The 14,556-nt window shown below is 41.0% G+C and overlaps 1 protein-coding gene across 4 annotated transcripts in view; it reads left to right on the top strand.

Moving 5' to 3' along the window:
• Positions 1-14,556, top strand: part of VPS50 (VPS50 subunit of EARP/GARPII complex) — a gene marked incomplete at its 5' end in the record, with an annotated part of 95,434 nt that overhangs the window by 65,625 nt on the left and 15,253 nt on the right. For 3 of the 4 annotated variants that reach the window (XM_084260156.1, XM_084260155.1, XM_084260154.1), the window contains 2 exons: positions 2,403-2,524; positions 7,566-7,646. In XM_084260156.1, coding sequence (XP_084116282.1) covers positions 2,403-2,524; positions 7,566-7,646 — 203 coding nt within the window. Of the gene's footprint in view, positions 1-2,402; positions 2,525-3,544; positions 3,596-7,565; positions 7,647-14,556 lie in introns of all 4 variants that reach the window. The other variant, XM_084260153.1, reaches the window with a different exon arrangement.

The raw sequence follows: 14,556 nt of genomic DNA, 5'->3' as shown, positions 1-14,556 counted from the left end.
CTGCAGTTACCGTCTTTAATGGAGAAAGTAGTGCTGCAAACAATACTTCAGAAGAAACTTGGAAAATGTTCAGCAGTTTTAGCTCTTAACAGAGAGCCTCCAGTAAGTTAAGCTACTTTGTGTTGCTGAACTCAAGTGGTGTTTCCAAGTGTTTCTGGAAGTTTCTGTCATGGCTTGGATTTGAACTGTTAATGGAAATGTTCTCCTGTACCTCCTTTTCACCCAAAATAGGAACTTCAGCGCAACTAGGTAACAATGCATAGAAGTTAAAAGTTGGCATCCTGCTAGAGGGAGCAACTAGGAGGAAATGTTCTTGGAACACTTGTTGTGTCAAGATGCAGAGTGATCTAGTAATAAAGAAATGTTCTTGGCACCAGAAGATTTCTTTTATAGGGACAATACTTGGGCAGTGTACAGTGCATAGGCCTTTGGAAAAGCCTAAGACACTGCCCGAGAGATTACCTTGAATATTCATGTTAGCTGCACAGATACTTGGAAATGTGATTGTGACAGAATGTGACACATCACCCTCAGATTGTGTGTGGGTTGCAGGTGAGTTTAAAAATGTGTTTTTCGGAGTACATGGGAGAAAATCAGCCTCTGTCAATACAGAAAGAATATTCAGATAGCACATATGAAGGTGACAGCTGTTTTGATTACAGTACTGTGTTTTCCCAAACATCCCAAAATTTTCACGTTGGGCTATGCTGGAATTGGCTGCATTTGGTGTTCCCTTTTGGAAGACAAATAGATTTTTTTAAGTCTGTTTTTCGGCTTGTTTGTAATGCTGTGGGTCTCAACATTAATAATTAAGCATAGAATTAACAATTGTGCTAAACTGCCAGATACTGAATATTGCAGCCTATGTCAAATCTCAGGAAAATAACCAAACATATGCTTGCATGTGTTAGCAAACTGGCACACAGGTGTGTGGTGCTCAAGAAGGGCGTCTACATGGAAACCTGTAAAGTAGCAGTGTCAGGGTATTGCTTGATTCTACTGTAGCCCTGTATCATCTTACTACATATGTAGCTGTATCATGTAGAAGTCAAATGAATGTTATCTTTAGTGACCTACACAAGTAATTGCTTAAAAAAATTTAAGTAAGTTGCTACACTGAAAGCTAATTTTGTATCTTTGTTACTCAGTTTCTCCACTTAAAACAATATTTTCTGTATCAATATGTAGTGAAATGCTTTGCTCGGCACATCATTAACTTGAAAAACAGTGTTGTTGACTACAGGTAAAAGAAATTATTTTAGAACCCACTCTCACGTACGTTTTTCCAACCTGTCATGTCAAAACATGTCTCATGTCTGGAATGTGACAATTTGTTAAATGCTCTGCTATATCCTACATGCTGGGTAGGCTGCACTTACTTTTTGGTTCAAAAATTGCTGTCTGTCATTACATTAACACCAAACTTCTATATTCTTTATGTTTTTAAGACTCTAATAGGGCAAGTAGTATTGTCATTTTTGAGCTAGCCAGCAGGAAATGCAGAGTCTCTGCAGTATCAGATTTTATACTAAATATGATTCTTGCATGACCCTGTCAAAGAGCAATGTCCTGTGCTGGAAAGCAAAAATCTGCAGGGCCTGTGAACTAGACCTGCAGGGAAAAATTTCTCTCAGCAAACCTATAGGTGAAGGTGCTGAGTTACTTGGCATTTATTTTGTTTCTGGGCTGTTTTTTTTTTTTTAATTTTGAAATTTTTATTTTCATGAGGCCATTGTGCAACACCATGGAACAGAAGGGAAGAGAAGGCAGGATTCTGCTCCCTGGATGTGCCATGGTCCTGGCATCCTCCTTTTCTGTCGCTCTGTCCCTCTAGAAGCATTTCAAACTTACATCTTAAACCTATTTGGGTTTCTTACCCCAGGATAAGAAGGAAGCAGAGCAGAAATGATCTGTTGCTGAGTATTCCTAGGGTTGTTGGGTGAAATCTAATCTTGGGCATATCATTTTTGTGCTGTGCTTTTCTGTTGCTTGAAAAATATCCGTATGTGCATATTTAAACACATTAATACATAAAATCTTGAGTTACTCTATATATCATAATTTACTAGAGATTTCTTTAGGCATTATTGGTTTTTTGCTAAAGGGAGCTGAAACTTACAGACGATCTAGAAGGTTGTGTATTTTGAATTTGGTACCAGAAATCCATGAATGGTTCAAGATATTTTGATATGGGTTAACATCCGCATTTGGAGAAGTCTTGAGGCATTTGTGGTGTCTTAGTTATGATACTTAGCTTTGTTTTTGAATTGCCCAAGTAGTTCCTAACCGTTATTCAGGGCTAAATAATGAACTTTGTAAAGCTGTTTTTGAATTTGTCAAACTCAGCGCTCTTTGTAGCACTTGTGCTGAGGAAACTGATCTTCTGTATTTAATTTTTTAAGGCAAGTACATGCAGATGATGAATATTCTGAAACCAATTGCATTTGATGTGATCCACTTCATGTCCCAGCTCTTCGATTACTATCTGTATGCTGTCTATACGTTTTTTGGCCGAAATGATGCGGTAGGTAGAAACATTATTCATTTCCAAGTATCACTGCACACACAGGATGAGAATACAGAGGAGATCTCTCTACTTAAAATGCTGCCTAATATGTAATCCCCAGGAAAATGTAGTGGCAACAGAATGGATTTGAATGTGGGAGTAAGGAAAGACTGATTAGATCAGCAATAAGGAGAATAAGTACTGGGAGCAGCATTATCACAGGAACATGAATCCTATTACATTTTGAATAGGTTCTGTACTCTTCTCTTTTCTTCCCCTCCCCCCACCGCCCTGCCATCCCCCACTGTTCCCCAGCAGTGTTTTGAAAGGGAAGAAAGACAACGTGAAATACCCAAAAGTGGTGGGAGAACATGGGGAGCAAAGGAGCAGTCTGCAGAAGGAGGGTGGTAGTTTGGAAACTAGGGAGTATAAGGTGATTTCATTTTCCTGTGTGTATTTCCCTAACTTAGATAAGAATAGCGAAAGGAAGAGGAGAAGGGGACCGTAAAAGTTAAGTAGCAGCTCATGTTTAAGAGGTTCAAAATAAACTTTTACAGAGCCAGTATTCTTCTGTCAAACTAATTGCATTAACAAAACCGAGGGGTTTGTTGAGTGATCTTGTAGCTGAAATAAATGCTTGCTGGCAATGCCTGCACATAACATTGATCAACTTTCATCAGAATTGTCTTTAAGCATTTATAAAAAGCTGCGTGTAAAAACAATCTTCTCCTCTTTTGGCCCCTAAATTACTCCACAAGTAATAATAACATGGGGTTCCAAATTAATCATCCTCTGTTGGCAAATTGTAATGGATTTTCAGACTTAACATATGGTTCTAAATGGTTTTGAGCTGTTCTCTTTGGCAGCACAAATGTATTTGCAATTTGCTTGTGTTTTGGAGATGGCTGGTTTTGGGGTGTGGGTTTTTGGTTTGTTTTTTTAAGATAATTGATTTCCATTGGCTTAGCTGCTCTGGTATTTGTATTGTGTTGCATTTATTTTTATGTTTTTTGCACCTCCTGTTTTGTGTTTTTAAAGCCCAAACCGAGTTCCTCACTCTCTAACAGAGAACAGCACAGTGCTAGGCAGGTAAACTTACAGCAGATGTGTGGTGTAATTGTGATGTTTTTATAGTGTGCCTAATTTTTGTTTTGACAGATGATTTTCCATGGGAAACATAATGTTTACAAAGGGTCTATGAATGTAATAAACCCTCTTGCAGTGCTTCTTAAATGTCCCTGCTCCCCATAGTGTTTATAAACCTTGAGAAATTTGAGATGGGTAATGGTATGTGATTTAGACCACTAGGAATGTTCCTGTTGCGTTTTTATTTATGAAATTGCATCAAATGAGATTCTTAAAAGTATGCTGGTAATACAGCTTCCATAAATGGTTGAAATGTTTTGTGGATATTGCACTTGTGTTGTATGTGTGAGTTAATACACATGTAAGGACACAGTGCTTAATTGTACAGAATTCATTGCCAGTTCAGTGAAAACCAAGGATTGAAAATAGTCATTTTGGCTTCTAAATCCAGTCGTGATGCTAAGGCATCTCTTTAGAATGATTATCCTATGCATTCAGTATTTGGTTTCCTTCATTGCCAAAGTTGCACATCATTGTAACCAGAACTGCTTTTTCAAAACCTTCTTAATTTCTGGGATGCTAGTTAAGGCTGTCTTTCCTTATCTCAAATTATGGAGCAACCTAAAATGAAATGAAAAGAAATTGCCTATATTTAATATCTACTCAGTAAAGTGTAAGACATTCATAAACATGCCACATGATAGCCTTCCTTAGCAGAATAAATTTGATGACATTATAATAGTTCATAAACTATTGGCCATTCTTATAGAAAACAATTTTTTTTAGTAATTATAAGGGGTTATGTAGACTTAGTGATGGGTAAAATTATTCTGTAAATTGTTTAATGCTCTGCTTACCGACCTTACCATGTCATAATTTGTGGAATGTAGATATCTACCATATTGTACATAACAATAGGAAAAACTTCCATGAAGCATGACAATTTTACTGGTGAGTGACATGTTCTGTGTGAAGCCACAAGGTTCTGTCCTTGTGGAAAAATGCTGAGCAACAATCTTCTTTGGTTTTGTTGTTTTTTTGTTTCCATTCCCCCCTCATACATGTGGATGCAGAATTCTGTCTTCGGGCTGTAACCGGTTGTCTCATAAATACGGAGTTACCACAGAACACTGCCGGGGAGGGGGCAGCTACAGCTTCTCTGGGCAGCCTGTGCCAGCGCCTCACCGCCCTCACAGGCAAAAATTCTATCCTAACGTCTAATCCAAATCTACCCTCTTTGAGTTTAAACCCATTATCCTGTCACTCCATGCCCTTGTAAACAGGCCCTCCCCAGCTTTCCTGTAAGCCCCTTCAGGTACTAGAAGGTTGCTCTAGGTCTCCCCAGAGCCTTCTCTACTCCAGGCTGAACAACCCCAAATTTCTCAGCCTGGCTTCTTAAGAGAGGTGCACCAGCCCTCTCATCATCTTTGTGGTCCTCCTCTGGACTCGCTCCAACAGGTCCACGTCTATCTTCTAGTGGGGACCCCAGAGCTGATCACAGTGCTCCACGTGGGGTCTCACAAGAACAGAGTAGAGAGGCAGAATCACCTCCCTCAACCTACTGGCCATGCTTCTTTTGATTCAGCCCAGGATACATTTGGCTTTTTGGGCTGCAAGCGTGCACTGCCGGATCATGCTGAGCTTTTCCTCAGCCAGCTACCCCAAATCCTTCTCAGGGCTGCTCTCAATCCGTTCTCCTCCCAGACTGTAGTTGTGCTTGGGATTGCCCTGGCTCATGTGCAGGACCTTGCACTTGGCCTTGTTGAACTTCCTGTGGTTTGCACAGCCCCATCTCTCAAACCTGTCAGCATCCCCTCTAGTATGTTGACACCTTGTTTTTGTTTGGAGGCTTACTTCTTGACATGTAATGTTTCATGCAAACTACATTCCTTTTCCTTCGTATGTGTTTCAAATGTGAAATTGCCATTTTTTTTTGGAAGAAATACATTGTTACAGAAAGAGTAAATGAAAATTACTTCATAGTAATTGAAAGGCAGAGGGATCAAGGATTAGTGGCAGATGGTGTTGTGTGCAGTTTTGATGGTTCAGGTGTAAATTTCTGAAAATTATTTTTAATGGCTGAAACTTGCAGATATATTTTAAAATGTATGTATTTTTGCTTTAAGCAGGATGTTCTTTCTGTTTGTTTTTACCTTAATGGGGAGAATAACCAGTTTAAATTTGCAGTCATAGAATCATAGAATGGTTAGGGTTGGAAGTGACCTTCCACCCCCTCTGCCATGGGCAGGGACACCTCTCATGAGACCAGGCTGCTCAAGGGCCCATCCAACCTGGCCTTGAACACTGCCAGGGAGGGGGAAACCACCACCTCCCTATGCAACCTGTTCCAGTGTCTCGCTACCCCCGTAGTGAAGGATTTCTTTCTAATATCCAATCTAAATATACCCCCTTCCAATTTAAAACCATTCCCCATTGTCCTGTCACTTCATGCCCTTCTAAAAAGTCCCTTATCTCCCTTGTAGGCCCCCTTCAGGTGCTGGAAAGCTTCTGTAAGGTCTCCCCGGAGCCTCCTCTAGCCTGAACAGCCCCAACTGTCTCAGCCTGTCTTCACAGGAGAGGTGCACCAGCCCTCCATGTCCTTCTTATGTTGGGGACTCCAGAACTGGACACAGGGCTCCAGGTTGGGTCTCATGAGGGTGGAGTAGAGGGCCATATCTAGAAAAACTGCTATATGATGTTCAGGAGGAAAATTTGGAGAGTTAATTTTCACTCATATACTTCCAAAATCAGTATCAAAACTGATACTTCTACAGTAAAAATGTGAAGAAAAATACAAATTATTTTTGTAGAAAAACTTCATTCACCTGCAACAACACAAAGGCATAAACACTTTTTATCAACCGTGGATAGTAGAATAGTGGTTTATGTCTCCTGGAGCAGGATCTAGATTTCAGCAGAATGTGCTTCCAGCAGGAATTCAGCTCAGATGTAAATTTTCACTGAATGTATAGGAGTGTAGAGGCAGATGGACATCTTAGTGAGAAATGTTAGATGCAGTAAATGGGGACTTAAACGACACATTTTTGTATTTAAAGGAGTGGATGGGATCACATGAATGTGAACACTTTCTTCCCTGATTTAGTACATTGAAAGGCATAGTAATATGGTGTACAGCAGTGCTCTAAATATTGTTCAGTAAATTGTCTTTTGGTGTGAATCACATACCAGCACTCTATTCAAATACTTCCAGATTCTTGACATAAATGTGTGTTTCTTAGCTGTCCCATTTCCACTTCCCTTGTTGTGTTAGTTTGTTCTTTGTTGGTTTTGGGTTTTTTTTTAATTGGAAGTAGAAGGTAAATAGCTACATTAGTTACACATGTTGGATCAGACCCTCAGCTGGTATAATTACGTTTAATCAGTGTAGCTATATTGATTTATGCTAGCTGATCATCTGCCCTGTAATACTTCAGAGCTGTGAACATGAAGATGGCACACTTCTTAGGTAGATCTTTATATGTGTTAAGTAATAATAAATGTTTTATAAAGGTCAATAAATATAATTTTACTTAGGTGAATTAGGTTTTTAATACGGAATTGCAAAAAATTCCTCGAGAGAGCAAGTCAAGACTATTTGACTTGGGCAGAATATGCATGCAAGTCTTGGTGGGGGCATTGTGGCACACCATTCTGGGCTTATCTTCCAAATGCGGAAGCCTAGAGTCCCACACCCATATTATATTAACACTATATTGTAATAATAGAGGATACTGGTTGTTTATCAGTACGAATGGTAAGCTGTCGTCTTCATAACAGGTACTGGGGTCATTCTTCACAGCAGTGCAGTCTCGAGTGCCACAACCTCAGTTGTTTTTCTTTGCATTTTATATGCTGACTAAAACTTTAAGTAAGTTCTTGCTAGTGTTCACAACATGACGTTTTGCTGTATCACCGCAGAGTCTAAGCCACTGTGTTTTCCTTTCCCAATTTAAAAAGAATCTGTTTCTTCCAGTTTGAATCAGCAGGACTGGGCCTCAGTAGCAGCAGATTACGCACCACACTGAACAGAATCCAGGAGAGTCTGATTGATCTGGTAAGTGCCTGGATTTTGTTAATGCTCAGTGGAAGAGATTAAGGAATTATATTTCATTGTGGCTTTCTATCCTGCTTCATACTCAGTGTAATGAGAAAAGTTTTGTTCCATGGTGTGTCATGATGTAGATCTCAGGATTGTATGGAATCACTCGTTTCTAATATACAACAACACAGTTTTAATCGCTTTTGCAAGATGTAACAATAAAATTATCTATTTAAATCTTATAATGTATTACACTTTGTGTAATAGAGACAAACATTCAATATTATCCTTACTAAATAAAATGTTTTTCTGAAAAAAAACACCTACATTGTAACACCACAACGGATGGATCCTTTTTCTTCAGTAAAAGACCAGCATAACAGTAAGCCGTCCTGAAGTTCATTCACCTTACAAGATAGTAGAAATAGTATACTAAATCATAGAATCACAGAACAGTTTGGCTTCGAACAGACCTCAAAGATCATCCATTGCTAACCCCCTGACATGGGCAGGGGCGTCCTCTACGACACCAGGCTGCCCAAAGCCCCATCCAGCCTGGCCTTGAACACTGGCAAGGAGGGTGCAGCCACCACTTCTCTGAATAACCTGTTCCAGTGCCTCACCACCATCACAAGGGAAGAATTTCTTCTAATATCTGGTGCCCAGTGTACGCTAATGCCATCGAATCATGAAGGGGCAGAACCTGTTGGTATTTCCAGAGTGACAGGAGGATCCCAACAATTGACTGTGTTAGAGGCTGAGGTGAGCCTAACTGGGAAGGGCTGGGAGAAACACCCCATTGAGACTGGCCCAGAAGCTCTGTGCATTTTAGGTATAGATTATCTCCATAGAGGGTATTTTAAAGACCCAAAAGGGTACCAGTGGGCTTTTTAATTCCTTGAAGTATTCCATCGAATCTTAAACTGTTCTTTCAGAGAAGCTTCTTAAAGGGTTTTGGGGCCATTTCTTGCAGAGTCAGTAGAGGGAGCATAAGATAACTAATAACCCCAGGCCCCTATAAAACAGGAAAAGATTAGTCATATTGATATTCATCTCAAAGGCAGTGTGTTCAGAAAGAAAATATAATTCTAGGCAGATCTTGCAAACAAATCAGTTAAAAGATTATAGAAAAATGAAAGTTATGGCATGAGTTTTTCAAACTTGCTCTGTAGTCACAGTTCCCAATGGTGCTTTATAGACTTGAATTTTTTTTTTATCAGTCAATGTAATTTAAAAAAAAATAATAATTTCTGTGAGTAAATTGGAAAAATAACAGCACTTCTTTTTCTTCCTCAGTCATTTAATAGTGCTGTTAACAGATGGTAGTGTCAATTGAAATTTAATAGCCATATTCCAAGCAAGGTATGAATGGAGGAAGAAAACTTAAAGGCATCCCATGAGGTTTATTAATATCTTACAAACTTATGCTGGTCTTATGCTGTAAGTGGAAATTTTTCACTTCTTGTCTCATGAGGAAGAAAAATTCTGGGTATTTTTTATTGCCTGCTGATTATTAAGGGCTTGTGAAAGTCAAGATTAATCTTTACCATGTCATAAAATGGATATTTCTCATGATTGTATGAACTGTTCAGGGCTGCTGTTGGAATTCTCATCTCTTCGGTTATTGTAAATTGCTTTCTGAAAATACTCATGTTTGTGTTGTGGGGTTCAGTCTTACAGCCTGCTGGGAATTTCTTTTTTTTTTTTTTTTGCATTGTCTTCTATTCATGCTAACTTTATTAAGGGCTATTACTTCTGTTGCATTCCAGTTTCTGATGGCAGCATCTTTCAGTATTTTATTTTATTTTCATAAAGATAGCCTGAATCTGATAGTGCTGAATCTGTGACTAAGGCTCAGCCAAAACTGCCTGTAGATCAGAATAGTTCCCCTAATCTGTCAGTGACTGTGAAGGTTGAGCTCTGTGGTCTATGTCAAGACTGTTTAGACTGGACCATTCCTACCTTGCTCTTGGACTTTGACGATTCCTCCTTTGAAATACCACGTGGATGAAGGCCTATGTACTCTATATTTGTTGTGAGGAGTTAGGGGAATACTTTGAGGGTTTAGAGGACATCCTTGCCACCTTTTTCTTAGAATCATAGAATGCTTTGTGTTGGAAAGGACCTCAGGATCATCTGGTTCCAACTCTTCTGCCATGGGCAGGGACACCTTCTACTAATCAGGTTGCCCAGAGCCCAATCTAACCTGACTTTAAACACTTCCAGGGACTGGGACTTCCACAGCCTCTCAGGGCAACCTGTGCCAGTGCCTCACCGTTCTCAGAGTAAAGAATTTCTTCCTAACATCTAACCTAAACCTTCGCTCTTTCAGCTTGAATCCGTTGCCCCTTGTCTTATCACTATTGGTGAACAGTCCCTCTCCCACTTTCCCACAGGACCCCTTTTTATAGACTTTCTGTAGTTTCTGTTTGGGATTAAAGTAATGCTATCTGGTTTATATCAGATACATTTTTAGGATACAACTTTTATTATTATTCAGCTGCATTTTAAGCTTCCTCACACCCTTCTCCTGCTCCAGCGTGGGATCCCATCCACAGGAGACAGTCTTCCATGAACTTCTCCAGTGTGAGTCCTTTCCCACAGGGCTTCAGCTCTTCACCAGCTGCCCCAGTGTGGGTCATTTCTGTGGGGTGCAGTCATAAATCATAGAATGTCTCTCAGTCTCTCAGGCCCAGACTGCTCCAACCTGGTCCTCCACAAAGGCACAAGCTTCCCCCAGCAAACCTGCTCTGTGTGGGTCTCTCACTCTTACATGTTCGATCTCCTGCTCTCTTTCTGTCTCTCTCCACGGGCTGCATGTCCTGCCAGGGGCTTGCTCCAATGTGAGTCACAGTGTCTTCCATATGTCTCCACCCAGTCCAGCACAGGGCCTCTCCACAGGCTGCCGGTGGAGTCTCTGCTCCCCATCATCTTCACTGACCTTGGTGTCTGCAGTTTCTTACATCACCTTAACTCCCTGATCTGGTGACAAAACCAGCAGCTGTTTGCACTTTTTTTCTCCTAAATGTGATTCCCTGAGGGGCTGTGACCATCACTGATGGGCTTGGCCTTGGTCAGCAGAGGGTCCAGCCTTCAGCCTGGCTGGTGTTTACTCTGTCGGGCCTAGGGGAAGCTTCTAGGTGCTTCTTGCAGAAGCCACCACCACCCCACCCTGCCAACACCAGAACCCTGCCACACAAAACCACAACAAGCATCTTCAGGATGAAGATTACAGATGTCAGTTGGAGGCATTCCCTGTAGCTCCTTACGGAGCCACTCTAGACTAAGTTTATACTTCCCTATTATTACAGTCCAAGAAGTGTCTGTCCTTTAATATGTACTGTACTTAGAGTATACTGACCATATTTGAGAGATAAGTACTATTCTGGTTTTCATCTGGACCACTGAGAGACAGAGAGTTTGGTTTCTTATGGCCACTAAGCAGCTATTAAATAGCTATTAAACCGCAGCTATGAAACCACTTCCTCTCCTTTTCCCTGCATGCCTCCTCATGCATCCATCGCTTACCCTCTGCTTCTGCTGGAAGGTCCTTGTCCTCTCTAAGCTTTACTCAGCCGCCGTAGCTGAGTCACGTATTCACTGTTTTGCAGTCTAATAACTCATAGCAAAGCCAACTGTCTTTTATGAACTGCAGCAAGTCCACCTGCAGTTTAGATTAATGTTTTAGACTGTGAGCAGGAAACAGCTGAGATATGAACATGTGTTGAGTTGTGTTAACTTCACCGCAGGGCAATAATGTGACACCTCAGCTGTGATACATATTATTGGCTGTGATAGGTGTTGTTCACTGTCTGTATGCTGCTCCTGATAATAATAAACTGACATAATAAACATTAGAGTAAACAAAAAAACCCCAAGCAATAACCACCAAACCTCACCACTTTGGTTGGAAGTAAAAGTGTCTCTCCTCCTCCTATTTATGATTTAAAAATATGTTTGTAATTTGGATGTTTTTAAATTTGGATGTTTTGCATGATGTAGTCAAAATGGCAATGATAAAGGGACTTAAATCTTTACAAGATTGAGTAAGCACGTTCTTCAGGCACTACTGCTTTACATATGTTTCTACTTGGAACTGTTACAAATATACCAATAATGAGATTTCATCAGGCTGTGGCTTTTATTAATCTGCACACTGCTAATATTGATACTGATTTTAGTATGGTCAGAAATGTCTTTTGATAGATAAATGAAATAGGTTTAATTAAAAATAAACATAAAGGGTTCTACCATCATTGAAACTGTGTTTGCTTTCTTCTAGTATAAGGTATGTGGGAGTGTGTTGGAGCTTACAGTGATTGAGTTTCCTGTGTCTAAGCTACTTGTCTTTCTGTAAGGAATTACTTGTAGACTATCAAAAGTATAAAAAATGCAAGCCCTTTTTTATGTTTTTTTAAGTAGATTAGGATGCAGTTTCATTCCTGAGAGGTAAGAGAACAACAGACTTTCAAAAATACGTTTAGGTACCGTGTGCTGAACTTCATGTGTGTACCTGAACTTCATAGTCAGGCCTTTCCACAGCTAGTGTAAAATAGCTTCAGGGCTGATTTCTACTGTGCAGCAGCTTCAGAGGCAATAATTTGGATCCTCCAGAAATAGCATTCTACACGCTGTGTTTCATTCATACCAGCAGGATGCATTAAAAGGAAAACACAGAAAGAGAAGAGGGAGTAGGGGAGGAAGAAGTGCTATTGTTTCAGCATCTCTGTAATGCTAAGGTGCTGTTTTGATTAGACCAATACACTGAAACAGGTGCCTGTTTCTGAGATGCCTATGTCTCCCCACTGACAGTTCCCAAGTGGGATGCGTGGAGATGCCTACACACATTTGATCCTTGTGTTTGTCATTGCTGAGAGAAGCGTGTGTTTGCAACAGTATTGATGTTCATACTAGTCCACTGAGACTAGTAAGGCCTCAAGTAGGTTCAAGGCATCAATCTAATTGATGTGATCTATGATAATTGGTGATTTGGAAATTTCTACTTCTGGTTCCTTGCTTTATCTGTCTCTAAGCAGCTTTCTTATGTATCTTTGCAAAATGTAACTTGGTCATGGTACTGCCATTACCTACATGTTTGTAACTGTCCCGTGCATGCAGCTATCTGCCTTGAGTGATACTGCTGCTTCCAAAAGTGAGATTTTGGGGGTAAATAGCCATGGAATATTCCTAAATATTTTAATACAAACTGTCTTCTTTAAGTGAAAGTGAGATTTAGAATTAAGCTTGTTAGGCTTACTCAATTGTTCTCTTAGTTTGCGGAGGACACTAAGCTGGGAGGAAGTGTTGATCTGCCAGAGGGTAGGGAGGCCCTTCAGAGGGATATGGAGAGGCCAAACCGATGGGCTGAGACCAATGGGATGAAGAGTAACAACTCCACGTGCAGAGTCCTGCACTTTGGACATAACATCCCCATGCAGTGCTATGGGCTTGGGGAAGAGTGGCTAGAGAGCTGCCTGGTGGAGAAGGACCTGGGGGTGTTGGTTGACTGCTGACTGAATATGGGCCAGCAGTGTGCCCAGGTGGCCAAGAAGGCTAATGACATCTTGGCTTGTTTCAGAAATAGTGTGGCCAGCAGGTCCAGGGAAGTGATTGTGCCCCTGTACCTGGCATCGGTGGGGCTGCATCTTGAGTACTGTGTTCAGTTTTGGGCCCCTCACTACAAGAGGACATCAAGGTCCTGGAGGATGTTCAGAGAAGGGCAACAAGGCTTGTGAAGGGCCTGGAGAGCAAACCTTACAAGGAGTGGCTAAGGGAACTGGGGTTGTTTAGCCTGGAGAAGAGGAGGCTGAGGGGAGACCTTATCACTGTCTACAGTTACCTGAAAGGAGGTTGTAGCCAGGTAGGTGTTGGTCTCTTTGCCCAAGGGACAGGTGATAGGATGAGGAGGAATGGGCTCAAGCTGCACCAGGGCAGGTTCAGATTAGACATTAGGAAAAAAATCTCTGAAAGGGTTATCGGGCATTGGAACAGGCTGCCCAGGGAGGTGGTTGAGTCACTGACCCTGGATGTATTTGAAAGACGGGTAGACAAGGTGCTCAGGGATAGTAGAGGATGGGTATGGTTGGACTCAGTCTCAGAGGTCTTTTCCAACCTAGTGATTCTGTGAAATCTCTGCAGTAAAGTACATATGTATTGCAATGCAATGTATAGAAGAGTAGATGGAAGGAATCACTAGTATAAAGAACTGTTGGTTGGTGTATTTTAGATTCTGTCCTTTAGCTTTTGGGCTCTTTCCCCATATAGTACCGATCTTTTGTCAGAGACAGTAGGATGGACCTTGACTGTGCAAAGATGGAAAATGTAGATTTTTCAGCTGTAGAAATAAGATAAGGAATAATGGGAGGAACAATTTCCAGCACATCTTGTCTGACCCTTTGATGCTGTGGAACAGTTTGGTTCACTGATGTTAATATATTTGGATATATTTTGGAGATATACAGCTATTAGGAAAAATTTCTTCACTAAAAGAGGGGAGAAGCAGTGGAACTGGCTACCCAGGGAGGTGTCAGAATCACAGTCCCTGGAGCTATTAAAAAATGGGTAGACATGGTGCTCCGGGGCATGGTTTAGAGGTGAGGGGGGTGTAGGGCTGATGGTTGGATTTGATGATCTTGAAGGTCTTTTCCAACATTGATGATTTTAATCCCAGATCGGGAAACAAGCAATTCAGTTTCACTGAAAAGGTCACAGCATAATCCTGCATTAGGTAGTGTGGTCATGCACCCTGTTAGGTCCTGCTTTGGCATACTGGTGAGCTCTGGAGAGTCAAGACTGTGAAATGTGTTACTTGAAGTGGCAATGCCTGGTATAGGATACTGCTCACTGAAGTGGTAGCTGTTGTTTGGCTGAAGGTAATTTTTTGCAACTTCTACAATCCCTGCTTGGTCTCCCGCCCCTTCACAGA

This window comes from Gallinula chloropus (genome assembly GCF_964237585.1).
Source record: "Gallinula chloropus genome assembly, chromosome: 2".
NCBI lineage: Eukaryota > Metazoa > Chordata > Aves > Gruiformes > Rallidae > Gallinula > Gallinula chloropus.
This window is presented reverse-complemented; position numbering and strand designations above follow the sequence as displayed.